The 18,247-nt window shown below is 44.6% G+C and overlaps 1 protein-coding gene across 1 annotated transcript; it reads right to left on the minus strand.

Annotated features, from left to right (window-relative positions):
- Positions 1 to 2,351: 2,351 nt before the first annotated feature.
- Positions 2,352 to 9,665, minus strand: PRDM14 (PR/SET domain 14). The gene is made up of 7 exons (XM_087930400.1): positions 9,139 to 9,665; positions 7,747 to 7,838; positions 7,481 to 7,638; positions 6,828 to 7,098; positions 5,265 to 5,467; positions 2,920 to 3,021; positions 2,352 to 2,579 (listed from the first exon to the last, which is right to left on the minus strand). Exons 1-7 carry the CDS (start codon positions 9,663 to 9,665, stop codon positions 2,352 to 2,354), a joined length of 1,581 nt encoding a protein of 526 aa, XP_087786526.1.
- Positions 9,666 to 18,247: the final 8,582 nt, after the last annotated feature.

Below are 18,247 nucleotides of genomic sequence, written 5' to 3' on the forward strand. Positions count from 1 at the left end.
TATAATTGTGTATGTTTACTAGTTTAGGGTTTTGCATTAAATATTTTGTTTACAATGCTAAGAAAATTTATTTATATAGCCACTTCAGACATATTTCAAGCAGCATCCTTGACAGTAATAAGACAATTGTTATAATAACTACTTCAGCCAGTAGATAACATTCAGTGACTTGAGGATACACTGGCTGGGAGAAGTTTTAAATAGACAATCAAGTAGGAAAGAAAATAAACAATGGAAAAACTGGTTATAATCAAGAGGTTCACAACTGTATTGACAAGTTACTGACAGGCCAAATGTTCCCTAAACAACAAATAGCATTCCCTTCAAGTTTAGAATCCTTATGTGGAAAATCCAGAGGTAACTAGGTTTGTAGAACTGAAAAATACAGACTTCTGCTAGACAGAAGAACAGAATTTTCTATACAGATAGTCCTAGATTTGTTGTTCATTGATCATGCAGACTTCTAGCCCTGCTAATGAAAGAAATGACTGGTCCCTGAAGATATTGCAGTGCTTCCACAATCATGACTGCAGAATCACTTTTATGACTGCAGAGATGCTTCGACTCTACCTGCTTATCCCACCCTCTCTATTCCCTTTCAGCCCCTGGCACTCCACAGCTCTTGCCACCCCAGCTGATCTCTGCCCTCACTCCTGCTGCTGACCAAGAATGCCTGGCCCAGCCTTTCGCAAGGCGGTTACTGGTTGAACAAGATTTTCAAAAGGGTTTCTTCTGCAAATCGCACATGGCTTCATGAGGTCTAGAGATGAAGGTTTCACAGGGCCAGCAGCTACCACACTAAAGGCCAGGACAGTCTCACCTCATCAGCAGTAGAAACAAGAAGAGAGCGAAGGTCAGTAGGGCAAGTAAGGGCTTCAGACTACAGGGTAGTGTGGGTGACTTGGCTAGGGAGATTGTAGCTTTGCACTGCTGGGCCAGACTGGACTTTGACCTGCAAAGGTTTTGCACTGCACTGTGGCTCAGGGGCTTCTTGGAGACTTAGAGGGGTGATGCACCTTTAAGTCCCTTTGCACCACACTGCTGGGCTGTGGTGGCTGCAGCTTCCAAGGGTGGCTGCTGTGGTACGCCAAGAAATCCCAGAGACAACACAGTTCTAGGGATGCTTCCCTCGTCTCACAGGAAAGGCAGGGTTGCCAAAAGAGCAGAGATGGGGAGAACAGGCAGTAGGGCAAGTTGGTGGGGCAGCAGTCTCTTAACTTAGCAAAAATGAGGTTCGGGAGTTGGAGGGACCAAGCCCAGAATGGCTTGGATGGATCTTCAGGTAACAACTGGTGGAATTCAGTTAACAGGGTGTGGCAGGATTGCCACAACTAAAATGATGCAGTCATGTGATATTATGTATTATAACCCCATCACTTAGTGATGGAAATTCTGGTCCCAATTCTGAAAGTAACTGAAGGATTACCTGTATCAGATAATTCTTCAAACTTTTGCAACCAAGGTACAATAGCCTTATATACATCAATAATGGGAGTATTGTTTCTTTTCTTATACTATATATGAATATCCATGCTTTTTGAGTCTCCAAAGAATGATTTTCACCATTGTGCTAAGCTTAACCAATATAGAACAAACCACAACCAGCTTTATAATGGACATGAATCATACGCTATATTTTAAAGTCACAATGTCTGGTTTAGTACCTGCTAAACCAAAACAATGTCTGGTTTAGTACCTGCTAAACCAAATCTAGCCTGCTTTAGAAAATAGGCTAAGGAGAAAAAAATGAAGTTAATGGATGTTGTTTATAACGTCTGCAAGATCAGTTAAAGGATGAAATTGTGGAAGAAGGTGCAGACTTTAAAAGTAGGTTCTCTCCCTTGTGCCGATAATGATTTCTATTTGCATCATGAATATAAAATCCAGAAGTTACTTTAAACCAATCTTTTGACTTTAGATGGAATGTACACCACTCAGGTAAAGGGCACAAAACAAAAACTAAAAGCTGAAGATGACAAATAATCATTAAGAAACAATCAGTAGAAACTTTACCTGGGTGGAAAAGACATTGTCTGACAAAATGATTTTTTAATTACATATGCCCATCTCCAGTTTAGGTTACTATTGCTACTATTGCTTGAGTCACAGTCAATATTTCCCAGGTAAAAGACAACCATGATGGCCACAATAAAACAAAACCTGAAATCTAATAATCTTTATTAATGGTTGACAGACAAGGCCAGATACTGATTGAAACAGCAGAGGTCATAATGTCCTGCATTTTGACCAGCTCATTCTGCCTGCTTGTGAACACAGCACATACAGCACAATATTAAAATGTACATAATGTCACAGGCAGGCAGAGATAGGCCCAACCATTACTTTGCTGGCTAAAGAGTTTTGTGGAATTTCATGTGGAAGCGAAACTCTTCTGCCTTCAAGAATATTTTATCACACAGCGTACATTTAGAACCTTTGTCTTTGGAATGTGTGCGTCGCACATGACTGTCATGGGCAGCGTGTGAAGCAAACACTTTACCGCAGTGCTTACACTTGAAGGGCTTCTCTCCTGAATGTTGGCGGATGTGAGTACGCAGGATGCTGGAGGCAGTAAAGGCCTGCAGAAAGGTTAAGGGAATGGATAAGAAAGTAATTAGGTCCCAGAAAGAGAATGCCGGAAACATGAAACCTTTGTAATAATCAGGGGGCAGTCTCAGTAACCGCAGTATTAATAACTGGGGGAATTCTTCATCTCATGCTGCTCCTTAATCGAATAGTTTACATGTAGCATCTTTGCTACAAACAGAAGAAAAGCAGCCAGTGGGGCAAATTCAGAATGGTTCCACAAGTACAGCATCTTAGTGAAAGATGACCCAAATGGCTAATGAGGGGACCAAAACATTCCAATTTATGAAAAGTGTAAACATTGCAAGAGAATTGCAAGAAACATCTCCTTACCTTGTTGCAGTATACACACTTATACGGTCGTTCTCCAGAATGCACCCTTGTGTGCTTGTTTAGACTAGAGGACTGAGAGAAACTTTTACCGCACACAGAGCACTAAAATGAGAAAAAAATATCTTATCATTCTGTAAGTTATAGCAGTTATATCCATTCTGGTAGGACATAGAAATGTGCAAACATTCATTTCATGCAGGTGAATTACCACAATGTTACAGCAGCTTCCCACTGCATACACGTAGAGCTCTGAACTTTTTCAAAAATTATTTGGAAGAAGTGCTTCAGATAAGCTGGAAGCAAACCATCTTTTGGGAACTTCAGAGTCGGAAAATATCCAAAAATATCCCTTTGGAGCATGCAACCAATTTCCCAGTAGGAATAGGGTTAACACTGCAACATGCACCAAATACAGTGAAACTTCTAAGCATATATGTAATTTCGGTCTTAAATTCAAACTGTTTTCATAAGTGTTTAAAAGTTATAATAAGACAAGCAAACTAATCATTTAAATTATAACATTAATTTTAGACTCTATGTATGATGATGTATATGTACAATGTCATAGTGTATATATTCTATCAGGTGCGCAATAATTCATATTTTAAAAATATATATACAGGTTTTGTTTCCAGACAATCTGATCTCCTCTGTTGCCAAAATAGTATTAAAAGGCAACTCATATCCTAAGCATGCCTCCTCAAATGTATATCCCAATGAATTAAATTGCACTTACTTTCAATTACAGTATGTATTTACTTGAATTGCAATCATGTGTACTTTGCAGAAAAACTAATCTATCAGCCTCACTGAAGCTTCCATTGCATGAAACAAAAAAATTATTTTTATCTATCTCAATGGGTAGTTCTCAGAAATCATTAAAATCAGATTTTTTAAAAATATTGCACTTATTTCCTGCTTGGTCAGACATCTTGAATTATTGAAAATCTACTCAGAATATTAAATATCTAATCTACTTCTTAATTTCTTTTAAAGCCTCAGTTTTTGGAAATAAATATGCTTTAAAAAGAAATCATTTTAGTGGCTAACTTCATTTGCATTGTGCTCCTAACAGGCTACGGCCTCCCAGGAGATGATGCACAGGTGGTTGCTAGTGGTGATAAATGCCTTTCTGGGGAGGGGGTAGTGCTTCCGTCCTTTAGGGTTCTCCCCCTCCCTTAAGAGGCCATTGCTTGATCCCACCTATATGGATAATTTTCATCCTGACTCCAACCTTTCCATTTCAGAAGGTGGTTGCGCTGCAATCCCAAAGGATCCTGGATATCCCTTTCATGTGCAACTCAGGCAGGGATATGGGATGGAAATGTCATTGGTTGCACTTTTTGATGATCTTTGGCAGGAGCGAAATGGGGGTAAAGTATCTGTCTATTCTCACTCCTTCACAGCAGCTTCTGATACTATAATCCACGCTGTTCTTCTGGAAGGGTTCCAGGGATTGGAGGGCACTGAGTTGTCCTAGTTCACTTCCTTTCTCTGAGGCCATTCTTGCTGCTGATGAGAGGTGACAAATCTGGCTGCTGTCTTTCAGGATCTCTCAAGGGTTGGTATTTTCTCCATTCTTATTTAACATCTATATGAAACCTCAGGAGGAGATTACCTGTCACCATGAGGCGTGATAGCATCTATATGCTGACTGCACATCTTTGGGCAGAATCACCACTAGATAACCGGATGGAGATTTTTACTATCAATAGGTTTCTTGATTTTTGCGGCCCAGTCTGGTGATGTTCAGGAATCCTGGCTGAAACCAGACAAGCACTGAAGCTCTAGCACAAGCCAGCAAGAGAGTCACTAACATTCTTCACTTGGGCTCCATCCATAAAATGATGACCAAAAATTTAGAAGACTACTCCTCGCATACATGTACTTATGAGCTACTAAAATACTGCAGAGAGCATGACTTGCAATAAAAAAACCTTTTCAATCCTTTGAAAGCACCAGGTAATATTACAAATAAAGACTACAAGAAATGGTAGTTTGGCTTCAAGCATTCAAATTAGAAGCCTAGAACCATATTTAGTCAGAAATAAATTTCATGGTGTTAGATTTTACTTCCAAGTAAGACTGCGCACTGAGTGCTTCTTGAGGAGAATTCCAACAGAAAAATAATCAGAAAAGAGATACCATCTCTCTCCTTTGTCTTATGCTAATGAAGAAATGCCTGTTCCAAAAGCCCAGTCCTAAATCCTGAGAAATTGAAATGAGATGACATTCTAATTATACTTAACACCACTTTCTTCATCGCTTCTGCTTCTGTTGTTGTAAATCAAGGAGGACTCCCCAGAGATTCTAGTAGAGTAACATAAAGATACTGAATGCCTTACTTTATGAGGTCTGTGCTTCTCATGAACATGGAGAATGTGGATTCTCAGACGATCCCGTTTTTCAAAAGACCGGTTGCAAAGATGGCATGGGAATTTTCTGTTTCCTTGGTCCACACATCGTGTGTACTTCAGATGCTTGTCCCGGTAATATCTGTAGGCAAAGACTTTTTCACACCGCCCACATTCATAACCCTCCACAGATTCTACAAAGAAAGGAGGAAAAAAATCACCCTGAGGACCTAAAGACAACTTAGAGCAAACGACATGGGCAGCATTCAGAAGGCAAGTATAATGCAAAGATATTTTGTCTATGAAGATTCTCAGTCATCCAGGTCATGGTTGTCCCAAAGGTGCTTTTTCAAGAGACAACTGGACTTTCTGGATTTTCTTTGAAAACCTTTCACTTCTCATCCAAGAAGCTTCTTCAGCTCTTATTCAGAGCTGAAGAAAGAAAAACAAGACAGTCCAGTTGTCTCTTGAAAAAGCACCTTTGGGACAGAGTTGTTCTGTATAACAAAGGAAATGACTTCGTAGGTAAGAAAACACAGATCTCTTATGACTGCATTGATGGGGTTGCCAGCATTTTAATTGAAAAGTAGCTTCCTTTCCTGAAAATATATTTCATGAATTAATTCACTTTTAATGCTCACTTTCTATGTTTTTGCCTCTGAGAACCAAGTTGATGACCCAAGGGTGGAATATAAAATAAACACAGTCACAAAAAACAGGTGAAGCCCCTTTTATTCCTTCACTTTTCTTCCAAGCTCCAAATATCCTTGACTGGAGACAAAAATTCCCACACAAACACTTACCAGGAGGAGGAAATGCCGTTTAAATTATAAAGAGTAAAAAACAATACAAACCAGGCAAGATAATGGCTGGAGGATGTCTGCAGATAACAGAACACACATTGGGAAGGACACCAAACTCAAGAGAGGAACCATATTTTCACGTTTTGTTTCCAGCACTTGCCCTTATGCATGTCCGGCCTCTTATTCAGTTGTCACAGCTGCAGCCCATGAAGAGGATGCCTCTCCCTTATCCTCTCCTCCCTGTGTGCCCTAGGATGGAGAGGGGATGGGCCTGGGTCCTCCTGACTGCCCAGATGGCCTCTGCCCTTCCCCAGCCTCCTCCACAACCTCCGGAGCCACACTTTGTCTGTTCCTCTTCTGCCTCAGAGTCAGTCTCCACCAGGGGCATGACACAAGTATAGCTACTGTACCCATTTGAAAAACATTAGCCTCCTCCAGGGATCAAGAACTGTGTTTGTGTCTCAACACTGAGACCCAACTGAATACCCCAGTCCTCCGTTTTCTTAGAAAGAAGGATCCTTACTTCCAACCATTAGCCTATGGGAGATTGCTGGCCAAATCAAGACATTGCTTGCTTGCGGAGCGCACTACCCATAGTGGACTTAATGATGGTTCATTCTAACTACAGGGTTTTTTTGCATGTTTGCACAATTCCCTAGAAGTTTTGTGGGGATAGGCTCTCGTAACATGCAAGATGATAAATTGTTTATGTGTTAACTGCTATTCAGAGGGGAAAGATTTGCCTACTGACCTTCACTACGCTGTGGGGTTTGCTTTTCTTCTGCTGTTCCTTTGAGGCTGATAGGAATGCCAAGAAACTGTGAGTAACAATCACCATACCAGACCAGAAGTTCTTGGCCCGGTGTAATTTCTTTGCAGCTCTCATAATAGATCTGGTCCTGGCACTGAAGGGCTGTCAGGTTTTGCTCCTCTGGGAAGCGGGCACAGTTCACTAATGACATCCAGTTTCCAGAAGAACCTCTGCCATCAATGAAATGACTCAATTGGCCATCTTCAAAAATCTGCAAAACAAACACACAAGTTTAGGAATGCAAACATCCAGGTATTTCTTGGGCAAGGCTTTCATACACCTTGTTACCCAACACTGAACCACCTTTAATGCCCAGACAATTGAATGGTTGACTTTGGGGGAAAAAGCAGAAGTTATGACTGAACTTTATGTTCAGACTTAGAAGAGGGATGTTTTCTTGAGAAAATTCCTTTGGGAAAATAAACAAATCCAGGGATGGAGAGGGTGATATCTAACCCGCATAGTTGTACCATGCATAGCAGGCATGGGAGTAGGATGTACATCGTTTCTGTCTCTCCCCCCCCTCACTCCCAAACGCTACCACCTTTCAACTGTTCGGTCAGCAAAAAGTCAGAAAGTGGGATTTCAAGTACCTCCCACATCAAAGAATTGTCATCATAAGTTTTAATCTCGCTGGTGTTGACCACTTTGCCTTGGAAAGGCCCAAACCGGATACCCTTAAGAATGGCTTCTGTGCAGAAGATACCCAACTGTGGGCCATCAATAAATACAGTCTTCAACACAGTCAGACCTAAAGGGAAGAATCCAAGTTGGTTAATCAAGTCAAAGCAATGTTACCAATAAAGAATTCAATGATGGCCAGCAAAAAAACATTCCCAAGTGAACAAAAATGTATTACCTTTGGGAAGTTGCAGACTTGATCTATCCAGCTGTGGGACTTGACTGTCAGTATCTCCTGAAAGAAAAGCAGTTATGATGAGGTCAACAGGGCTTTAAGAAGAGTAAGCAAAAATAAGCAAATATGCTCAGATTGAAAACTCTTCTAAACTAGAATTAATCCAAAATAAGCTGCCATGAATTGCCATAATATAAATGGAGCAGTAGCTCTACCAGATATGCATCAACTACCAATGTCCAGTTTAACCACCTCTGTTTAAATGCCTGAGATGAATCACAGAACAAAGTGGTTCAAATTGCCACTGAACTGTTTTTTTTTTTTTTACAGGGAGAACCTCAGGTCTTGCAAAGGAGATGCATACAAAGAGGATAAGGCACCATTCAGAAAAACATTATAAAACTCTTATTATACCATCCTGGTGGGAGTCAGGAGAGTTGTGAACCAATGGATCTGGAAGGGATAAGTTAGATAAGCCCATTTTGGGCCATTTTATCTTGAAGATGTTTACTGAAAATAATTTTCATGAAATTCCCCACACAATATTTTGATAACAAAAACATCAATGTCCAGTCAAAATAACATGCCAGAGCAATGAAATCAATGTAATTATAACTAGGACAATTAGCAGAAGACTACTGATTTTTTATGTAGTTTTTAAAGCAAGGGGTATTTATTCAGGTATTTATTTATTCCACCCCTAAACTATCAAAGTACACAGCTCTTCTTCTTCAACCATTTCACCCTTCTCCTCTTCCCTTTTTAACATCCTTCCTGCTGCAGAAAAGGTATGTGCTGCTGCTGCCGATATATATTAGTTCTCCTGCCAACCAGCATCCTTGATGCTTTGAATCGATGTTTGCTTTTGCCAGGAATCAGACAACTAACTGGAAAAAAACCGCTACCAACCAAGATCAAGGCAGGTTCGAGAAGTCCTTAGGCACCAGATCAAAGGTTTGCTCAGCCTTTCGAGGAAGGGATCCAGAACCAGGAGAAGTCAGCCTCTTACTAGAAGAGAAAGCTGCTTCCAAACACCCTCTTAGCAGAATTTCCGCCCGCTTCCTCCTCCCTCGCGATCCAGGGCATCTTTCCTTGGGCTTCAGCCCGGCTGATCGAGACACCTAAATATCAGAAGAAACTTCCTGCGCGGTTTGGTTTAGCGGGGCTTAAGCTCAAAGAAAGGCGCCAGTCCGTTCTCCCTTCCGAGAGTGAGAAGTTTTCCTCCAAAGCAACCCACACGCTACGCGATCGACGGAGCAATCGCGGGCCATCCGAGCAAAGGCGCCTCTCTATCAAACTCGCCCAAAGCAGAAGAGAGGCTTTCGGGGTCGAGGTTGGGTGGAGTCGTCCCAAGACCCGCAGCGAGAAAGTGGAGGGAAAGCCCGCCTCCCTTACCCGGACTGGGGCCCACCTGCCGAGAGGGCGCGCGGCTGCCTTCCGCCGGGCAGGGCGCCGTAGAGGACGGCGTGGAGCTCCTGAGCCGTGAAGCGGTAGCTGGGCGGGCGCTGCTCGGAGTCCGGCGTCCCTTCGAGGCTCCTTTTTCTGGGCGAAGCTCTCTTCCCGGGCAACGGCGCGGCCAGCACCGGCACAGGCCGGGCCGGCGGCGGCGGCCGGAGAAGAGGAAGGGTGGGCGGCGGAGGTGGCAGTGGCGGCGGTCTCAGGTAAGTGGCGGGTAGCCGCTGGAAGGGGAAAGGCGGCAACGGAGGCGAGGCCGGGCTCAGGGCCCCGGCAGCTGACGCCGGCGACTGGAAGACGACCGTCGGCGAAAGCGCGTCGAAGAAGAGCGGCGGGTGCAGAGCGGGGCCAAAGGAAGCGGCGCCGGCGGGACAGCTGTGAAACAGCATCACCATGGACTCGCCGCCGGCGCCCTCGGCAACGCCGGCCTCTTTGGAGGGCGCGGTCCCCGGCAACGATGAAGCCATCGCTACGCGCCCGTCTGGAAAAGACGCGGCACCTGTGAGGCGGAGAAAAGGCAGAGCTGAGGCAGCACGCTTCGGGGAGGGGCGGCTGAGGCCCGTAATCCCCGCCCAGAAGCCGAAGTGTTGGGCCAACCTGTCTGGCGGAGGAGCCGGGGAGGGGTTACCTCAGGGCTGGGGAGCCGTGCTCGGCAGGCACGTGCCCACTATCTCTTCGGTGGGAGTGACCCCCCGCCTCCCGCGCGCTTCCCTTTAAGGAGGGCGGCAGCTCAGCCCAGAAGCTTCGATTGGTGATCCAATGGCCCTCAAGGTCGGAAGCCCCGTGGGGGAGGGAAGCGCAGCCCTCCGCCCTTTTCCTATCCCTTCAGCTGAATTAGGCTATAACGCCCGCCGTATTGACCTGAGATTGTTGGCTTCTATATTGCCATTCACGGGGAGCGCAGGAGAGCGAGAAAAGCTCCGGGGAGAGCAATTCTGACCTCCTCCCGACCGCTATATCGATACGTTTGAGAGAGAAATTGAGTGGCCGGTGCAAGTATGATCTATTTCTGCCTCTCGTGTCGCTGGGAAACGCATCTGACACGATGAAAGGGGCTACCTGGGAAAGGATGGGGGTGGCAATAGATTTTATAGGATTGCTATCCACGAAAAGCCCTAAAAATTGACTCACTTCCTTCCCTTTCAGAGGTCCTTGGTGTCAAATACGTGGGTGCAAAGACTTTATTCTAAGCAAGCCAAATCCCATTTTTTCCGGGAGCAAAAAATAATTTGCGTAGTTTGCTATACAACCGCGCCTGAGTGTTTGTACACGTGTGTGTGTTTTATTCCTTGGGAAAATGGACTGCAGCCTTGGTTCGTTTTAGGAAGACTTGTCTCCTCGACCGGCTTAATATTTTTTCTGAATCCTTCCTAGCTTTGCAAGTGCAGGGCTCTTACAAGGACATTTCTATAAGTGGTGGCTCTTTAATGATGAAACCGGCCGTGAATAATCCCCAACACAGAGAATTACTAAATGAGTAAATTGGATAGGATTGCACTGCAAACGTTTCTCGGAGGTCCTTTGCGTGACTGAACTACATCAGACTTACAACCTTTTCTTCCTCTAAAGCCGTATTTCCAGGCATGCCTGTTTTGGACCAAGCTGTGACACAATTTACTCCTGGGTAAATTTGCCTAGATGGCGGCTTAGCTGAGAATGATTTGAAAATATATTTTCCGGAAACGATTTTGGGACCTTCCAATTCAATCTCATACCTGCCTCCTCCCAAGTCGTTGTTCTGAATGAGAACTCCACCGGCAAAGACCCGTGCCTTAAGTACCCTTAGAGCCTTTATTTCCTTTAGCGGCTTTTCTGCTCCCAGCTGCTACGCGAAGGCTCTCCCGAGGGAAGCCGGCCGCCGGGACAAAAGTGCCGGCAGACCTTGGTGGACGAGAGCTGCAAGAGGAAGGCAGAAAAGTTCGCCTTGCAACACAGATAGTCTCTCGTTTTCTAAATTAGGCGCTATCGTAGTTTCCCGCTACAATAAACCACGTTTTTCTTGCTGCTCAGCCGAAGGACAGCTGCTTTGCCCACGCGGGTCCTAAGCATATTTTGCTGGCTGGGGAACTGCGGTGTCTTAATTGGGGATCGCCGTCCTTAAACGGCAGCCCGTGTTTCTTCGGGAATCCCTTCACCCCTCCCGTAGCGGGCAGACCCAAAGCAAAAGGCTCGGAGAAGGCGCAGCGGCTCCGCATGCAAAGCCGAGCCTGTACGCCGCCGCCAGTTAAGAGACGGGGTAGTTCTTTGCCAGCGCCCGAGGGAGGAGAGCGGGGACCGGAGCGTCCCTTAACCTCTCACTTCTGTTTCCAGGGCTCTCTGGGCCAACTCAAAAGCAACTCGATTCATTTCAGTCGGCCTGGTCCGCCAAGGCAGGCGGATAGGGCCCGGGGCTTGCTTCTCTTGGAGGGTGGGGACTGAAGGGTGAGGACGGCTCCGGCTCCCCGGTGTGGCTTCGAAAGCTGCCTTCCCAAGAAACGGCAGCGGTTCCCCCAGACTACTTCGTCTTGCTACCCGGAGCGCGGTCTTCTTTCGCTGCACGCGGGCTTTGCGCGGGCGAGTAGCGCGCCTTCCAAAGGCCCACCTATCACTCCTGCCCTTCTCGCGGGCCTGCGCTCCCAGAGCACCGTTTCTGGCAGCGACTTGCTGGCGAAACCGATGTCGTCCAGCTCGGCTCCTGCCTTCATCGACGGGCTCATCGAGGTGAATCGTGGTTTTCCACAAATAACGTGGATTCTTAGGGTACCGTGAACCATGAAGGAACTCGGAGTCGGGAACGAGCCACTTGGTGCGCTTATTTCCGAAGGAGGGCGCAAAGTGCCAGAAACACAGAACAGACCCCGAGCACCCAAGCTGCGTTCGCACAAAACCGCGCACTCGAAATTTGTAACGACCCTACTTAGTGCGTGGCTTCCTTCCGGCATTGAAAGTCTGACCGAGTCGACCTCAAACGCAACCTAATCTGGAAACAATGCCTGGTTTACTCGACAGACTTCCCGCCCCTTGGAATGTGGGAACCCCACCCCGTCGGGAAATTATGACGCCTTGAAAGTGCAGAGACCCCCAGGATGGTCAAAAATGTCAAGATGGCAGCACACATTAAGGGAAGTGTTTCAATCTCACTTCGTGGGCCGCCATCTTGTGCTTTTCGACCATACCTTGGAGATGCCCGTGAACGTGAATCTCGCTGTAGGAGACAAAGGTGCGGAATGGTGCAGCAATTCCTTGTATAAAGTTTAATCTCATTCTTGGAGCAGAGCCCGAATTGAAAGTCGTTCTGCAGCGATTCTACTTGCTGGATGACTATCCCCACGGGAGATAACAAACAATAGGCTTGTAATCCAACAGAGGTTTAGGCGTGATGTTTCTCAGGGCCGACAAAACCAGCTTCCTGCGCCCAAGCTTCGCAGTTTCGGGAGGCCAAGCCCCCTAAGCGGAGTCGGCCTTGTAGCTTCCGTTTGAGCCTTTCCTTGCTGAAAGCTCCGCAAGCCGCTTTCCGCTAAGGCCACCTACGTGGGCCCCCAAACTCGGGACGACCGTCTCGTGGCAGCAAAGAGACGCCGCCCGCCTTTGTGGTCACCCGATGTTCGCCAGAAGTTCTACAGCGCAAATAAACTCGTTTGATTTTCCGGTCAAGGGACCCTAAAAAGAGAGCGGGAGGAGACAAGCAGGCCGGCCGGCCGGCCGCTCTTGGGACTAGAAGCCGAGCGACGCCTCCGGACTTATAGGCAAGGGCTAAACGAAATAGGCCGAATTGAAAGGGGAGAGCTGCTCCTGTTTTCCTTCGGCCTTCCCGTTGCAACACCGCGGCTTTCGACAGGCGTCTTTTGGTCGGACACGAGGTTTCCTCCCCCCCTCCCCCCCGCTCTCGAATCGCTTCGTAGCAAGTCCCTTCCGACCGAGAGTCTCTTAGGAGTTAGCAGTCGGAAATCAGAGAGGATTAATTTCGAAAATGTCGAAGTGCTTCTGTCCAAATGGATCGCTCCGAGTTGCATCCCTCCGACCTTCCACCAAATGTTCCAGGGATTCGTCTTGGAGCTTTCTTGCGAAAGAAAGGACTGTAATAGTAACCGTTTGTTCATTAATTAAAACAAACAAACAAACAAAGCTGGCCTAGCGGTGTGGAAAACTATGTTATTATGTTGTATTTGCTTACAAATCCACTTTCTCCGAGATTCTCCTTTGTGTTTGGAATATATAAAACGCTCGAATAAATGGCCATGAGAAAAGAGGGGAAAGGAGCTGTATCCACGGCCGCACTCCCCGAACTCTCTCCAATCGATATCAGGTGAACATTAACGAAAAGAATGAATCCAACCAAAAGAAAAAGGCTGGGCGTTTTTTCCGAAGTTTTGGGTTCGATTAATGCTTGTTACCATTTCAAACCTCGTACCCAAAATATAAACCATACGAGTTACCAAAACGAAACGGGTCGTTTCCTGTCCCGAAGCGACGAGTAGCTGAAGTGTTCATCAATTTCAGCCGCCTTTCTCTCCCGCCTCTAAACTAAACATGAGCCGGCCAGAAAAAAAATGCAATTTTTTCCCCTCCCAACAGAAATTTCTTCTAACGTTGACCCTCCGTTAACGAGTCAGAAAAAGCGAGAAAAACCCACGATGGCTTGTCTAAATCGAAAGGTTCTCTAAAGGCAACTGGATCCGCTTTCCTTTGATTTTATGGTGTTGCTCTTGGGGTTGGGGGAGGAAACGGTCGTGTTTCAGATGCCCACAGCCAAGTAATAATCGGCGGAAAGGAGTGCTGTCCACCGACAACACGATCCCCCGGGAGAAACCGGTCTGAACATAAGATAGTCCCATTGGCACGGGGGACGGGGGAGAGGTTGGGCGTCGATGAAATATTAAATCTGAGCTTCCCTCAGAGTTCGGGTTAGAATTAGACCAATCAAACCTTGATCTAGGGCTGTTTAAGGATTGCCGTAAAAAGCGTGTGAAATGATATCTCTAGGGGAGATATCAAGTCGGTGCATTAACTGGGAAGTGGTAAGAATCCCCTTCTGCCCATTTAATTGAATTCGTGCACTGCTTTATGCTGAAAGGTTCAGAAGGAAATCCTACTGAATTCTATTGGATACATTCTTGGCAAAGTTTGTATTTTAGAATGAAAATTTAAAATTAAGGACATAGCTTTCCACCAACTCTTACATTATTTACTGTCAGTGTACAAATTATTTGATCAGACTAGCTTTCACAAATACAGAAATAACAGAATATGCTTCAAAATTACCTTACAAAGTTTTCTATAGGTACCATGCATGTTTGCTTATATATCCAAATGCAGACTCCACTGAACTGTTTTTGCTTTACTATATTTGCTTGTCTCAAAGATCTTTATTGAATATTTCAAGTAAACATTGTAATATTCAGAATGCATTTTTTAAAAAAAGTCATTCAGGTTACACTCATCCATTATACACAAGGCATGTTGTAAAGAGGAATTTAAGTCCTTGTTACATTAATGTATTAAAAATATACAGGGAATATGAATTAAGAAACAGACTGCCACCCCATTAAACTTTCGTCAAGCAATTAACAGAATAGCTACATTAAAAAAGTATCTACAGTAGACATGTTAAACTGTTTCCAGAACACCTAGAAGTTCAAAACTTAATAGGTCATTTGGGAAAATTAGCTATCTTTTGAGGGGTTCCAATTATGGTTCCTCTTTCCTCCCCCTCTTCCAACTCAACTTGCATAATACTCCCTTCTCCAGATTCTCCCCCCCCACCCCTCCAACCCTCTGTGGGGCTAGGAAAAAGGGGCTGACCCGTTTCTCTCAGCAGCTGTGAGGGGAAGCCAGTTAAATCTGGCTCAAGATCTGAAATACTAGGTTCAGGGCAGATTTGTGGGAGAACAAATTTGTTAAGTGTCACCATTGACTTAATCAATGTGGTCCTCCAACGCCTATACTGCTGGTTACATCCGTTCACACAATATGGTAAGTGATGGTTATGTAACCCTTGTTTATATAATAAACCCATAAAACAGATTACACTAGAAACAGTTGATATTTTGGCTGCTAATGTCACCCAACTCGATAGAGAAGATCTGAAAATCTTGGAGAAGCAAGCCAAACAACCAAGACATAGGAAGTCTGCTCACAGCTTGGCTGAACTACGGTTTGTAAGTAGGTCACAAATGGATGGGTTCACGGAACCTAGCAGTACAATATGACTGACAGTCGCGTTAATTGGAAGCAATATGTCCCGAAGAAAGTACATTTGAGTTGTATGAAAGCCGTAATCGTTTAAACCGAACCGCTCGCATAGCCGAGCTGGGAGGAGCACTGCCTTGCTTCCTTTTCTTTGAATTCGGTTGATTTAGAATCAAGTGCGACGGAAATGCCTTTTTAGGAGGACTGGGAGCATCGGGGGTTAATAGCTGGGCTTTCGCTACCCCACCCCACCCCACCCCGCCCCAACCCTCCCGAAAAAGAAAACTGCTGGATCTAGACAGGGGCATTAGAAGCGATCGGAAGGTACGCGGACGCCAGAAAGTTCTTTAGCGTGGGGAAATCCCGAGGTTACCGCCCTGAGCCTCCGAAAATTAACTTCCTACCCTACTCCTTACGGAGATCCGTCTTCCTCAACTTCCAGGAGATTGAGGAACTGTTATGCAATTCCTCCGGAGCGGGTGGGTCAGATTCGGAAAGGGCGAATAAATGGCTTTGAAGTTCCTCTGGTGTTTAAATCTTTCCTGCATCTGATACCTTACTAAAGGCTGGTCATCCTGAAAAAATCCTAAACCAGAGGTCTCCAAGTTTGGCAACTTTCAGACTTGTGGATTTCACCTCATAGCTGGCTGGAGAGTTCTGGGGGTTGAAGTGCCACGTTTGGAGACGTCTGTTCTAACCATGGAAAGATGATAACTGCTTGCTTGCGAAAGGCACGTGTTGGGGACTTGTTTATTTATGAGATGGTATATAACCTCCCTCTGTACAACTTCAGATAGGGTATTCCACTTCCTCTTTTCCCCCAACAACAATCCTGTAGGATGGGTTGGGCTGAGATGGCCCCCAAGTTCTCTGCGCAGCTTTCATGTCCAAGGACTCTTTCTACCCTAGCACCTTACTTGTTGCACTAAACAGACACTCTGTTGCTAATTCAAGTAATTCATGTGTAACATTGCACACACACAAAAAGGGTCTGTTGCAATCAAATGTATTTTGTCTGTGGTCAGATATTGTTCCGTTGACTCTGGCACTCTGAATATAGGCCCCATGGGTGATTTTTTTTTTTTAGGTAGCTTTTAAAAACTACTTTATTAGAATCTTTATGGAAGGCTCTTTTGGGGACAGCAAAGTATCATTAAGCTTCCCTTATTGGAACAAGTTTAATACCTCATTAAATTACCACGTTTCATTTTTCCTTAATGCTTTTATTGAACTCAGCCTTACCCAGCAGCCTAGTTAAATAAAATTAGGCAACTGCAGTGATGTATCTAGACATCCAAATATAATCAAACTGGATTTCAAGCTTAGAATTTAGAGGCTGTAACACAAACACTAATACCCAAATCTCCACAGTGTATCCTTGTTTTACTACAAGCCATACTTAAATAGACTTCCACCAAAGTATTTTTTTCACTCTGTTGGGATCCTAATGCCTAGTCTCTTAGCTAGCATCTGGGATTCTAGGAGTTGTAGTCCCGACATATTTGAAGGGAAAGACAGGCTTGGCTTCTTTTTTTATAGTTTTGCTTTGCAGATGAATCATGATGTGGATTGTTACAACCCTAGTCACTGCCTTTGACAGATTATGTTTTATGCCTCCTTTTCTGTGAACAAGAACCTGTTCTTTTCCCATAAACTATGACTTAAATTATGATACAATGTGTAAATGCATCATGAAACACTGCTGTTGAAACCGCATTCAGATGACAGCAATTTGTAGCTCAAACAGGTGGTGGTCTTATTATTTCTTATTTACATTGTTATGTCACTCCATCTCAGAGAAGCTCAAATGCTACGAACTCTCTCATTCTTATCTCCACGGCAAATTTTTGTGGGATAGGCCAGTCTGTTTGTCTTGTATCTTGCTCAGTGGGGAAATCCTGAGGTTGCCGCCCTGAGCCTCCAAAAATTAACTTCCTTCCCTTACTCCTTACGGAGATCGTCTTCCTCAACTTCCAGGAGATTGAGGACAACTTAACTGGCAATTTTAAGATGTGAGGATCCAGAGATTCTGGGAATTGAAGTCCACAGATCTTAAAGTTGCCAAGGTAGAGAAACTTTGCTTTAACTATTAATGGTTGTGTAATAATTTGTATTCCAAGGGGAAAAGAGAACTTGGGGAGGATATGGAGCCTCATAATTACAACAAGAAGCTGTTTTGTTAGTTGACAAATTCAGGTGTACCAAGGAAATTACAAAACCAACTGAAACAGTTCAAATGAGTATTTTAATGCTGGAAAATAAGTTGCTCAGTGTGAATCTCGGCAATGTTTTTTCTTCATGTGCAAATCATAATTTGCATTTTTGTTGGCGTTATTTAATCTAAATGATGAAGTGATGGCTTCTCCAAGTAGTCTGGACCTGGAGTTGCAGTTAAGCAGAGCCGAATGATCATAAGCTCTTCATACAATCAGTTTTATGTTGCTCTGAGTAAAACTGATGGTATGAAATATGAAGCTCCTAAAGCTAGAAATTCAGTTGACTTTTGTCTCCTCTACTGTAACCTTCTGAATGAACTTGTCAAACTCCAGGTATATCTGAGAGATTGTGGAGATTCTTCTGTCACTTCATGACCATTAGGTTGTATACTACGTCTATCAGAAGAAGAATTACTTCTAGTTCAAGATCGTACAGCTAGAAATTTGTACATGTCTGTGAGAGCTGAAATTAGGGAAGTCATCTTCACCTCAGAAAGAAGAGTAGTTGGAGCATGCACTGACTCATTTATCTGCTGATCTTCTGAGCAAAAGGAGACATTTAATCTTCCTGTTTACCAACTTGTTCCCTTAATTGAGGATCCTCAGGGGTTCAGTTTTGATATCTGGTGGAACACCTAATCGCATGATCCATTCTTATTTTAGGA

The sequence above is a fragment of the Pseudonaja textilis genome, chromosome 3 (assembly GCF_049901715.1).
Source record: "Pseudonaja textilis isolate UNSWEBS1 chromosome 3, rPseTex1.2, whole genome shotgun sequence".
Taxonomy (NCBI): Eukaryota; Metazoa; Chordata; class Lepidosauria; order Squamata; family Elapidae; genus Pseudonaja; species Pseudonaja textilis.

What these genes read in the sequence shown, in the direction of transcription:
- PRDM14 (XM_087930400.1), bottom strand. Translation starts at nt 9,665, where the DNA reads ATGGCTTCATCGTTGCCGGGGACCGCGCCCTCCAAAGAGGCCGGCGTT. An exon ending in GCAGGTGGGCCCCAGTCCGG is followed by an intron (nt 7,839 to 9,138) that starts GTAAGGGAGGCG and finishes CTCTTCTTAAAG; the next exon opens with CCCTGTTGACCTCATCATAA. An exon ending in AGTGTGTATACTGCAACAAG is followed by an intron (nt 2,580 to 2,919) that starts GTAAGGAGATGT and finishes ACCTTTCTGCAG; the next exon opens with GCCTTTACTGCCTCCAGCAT.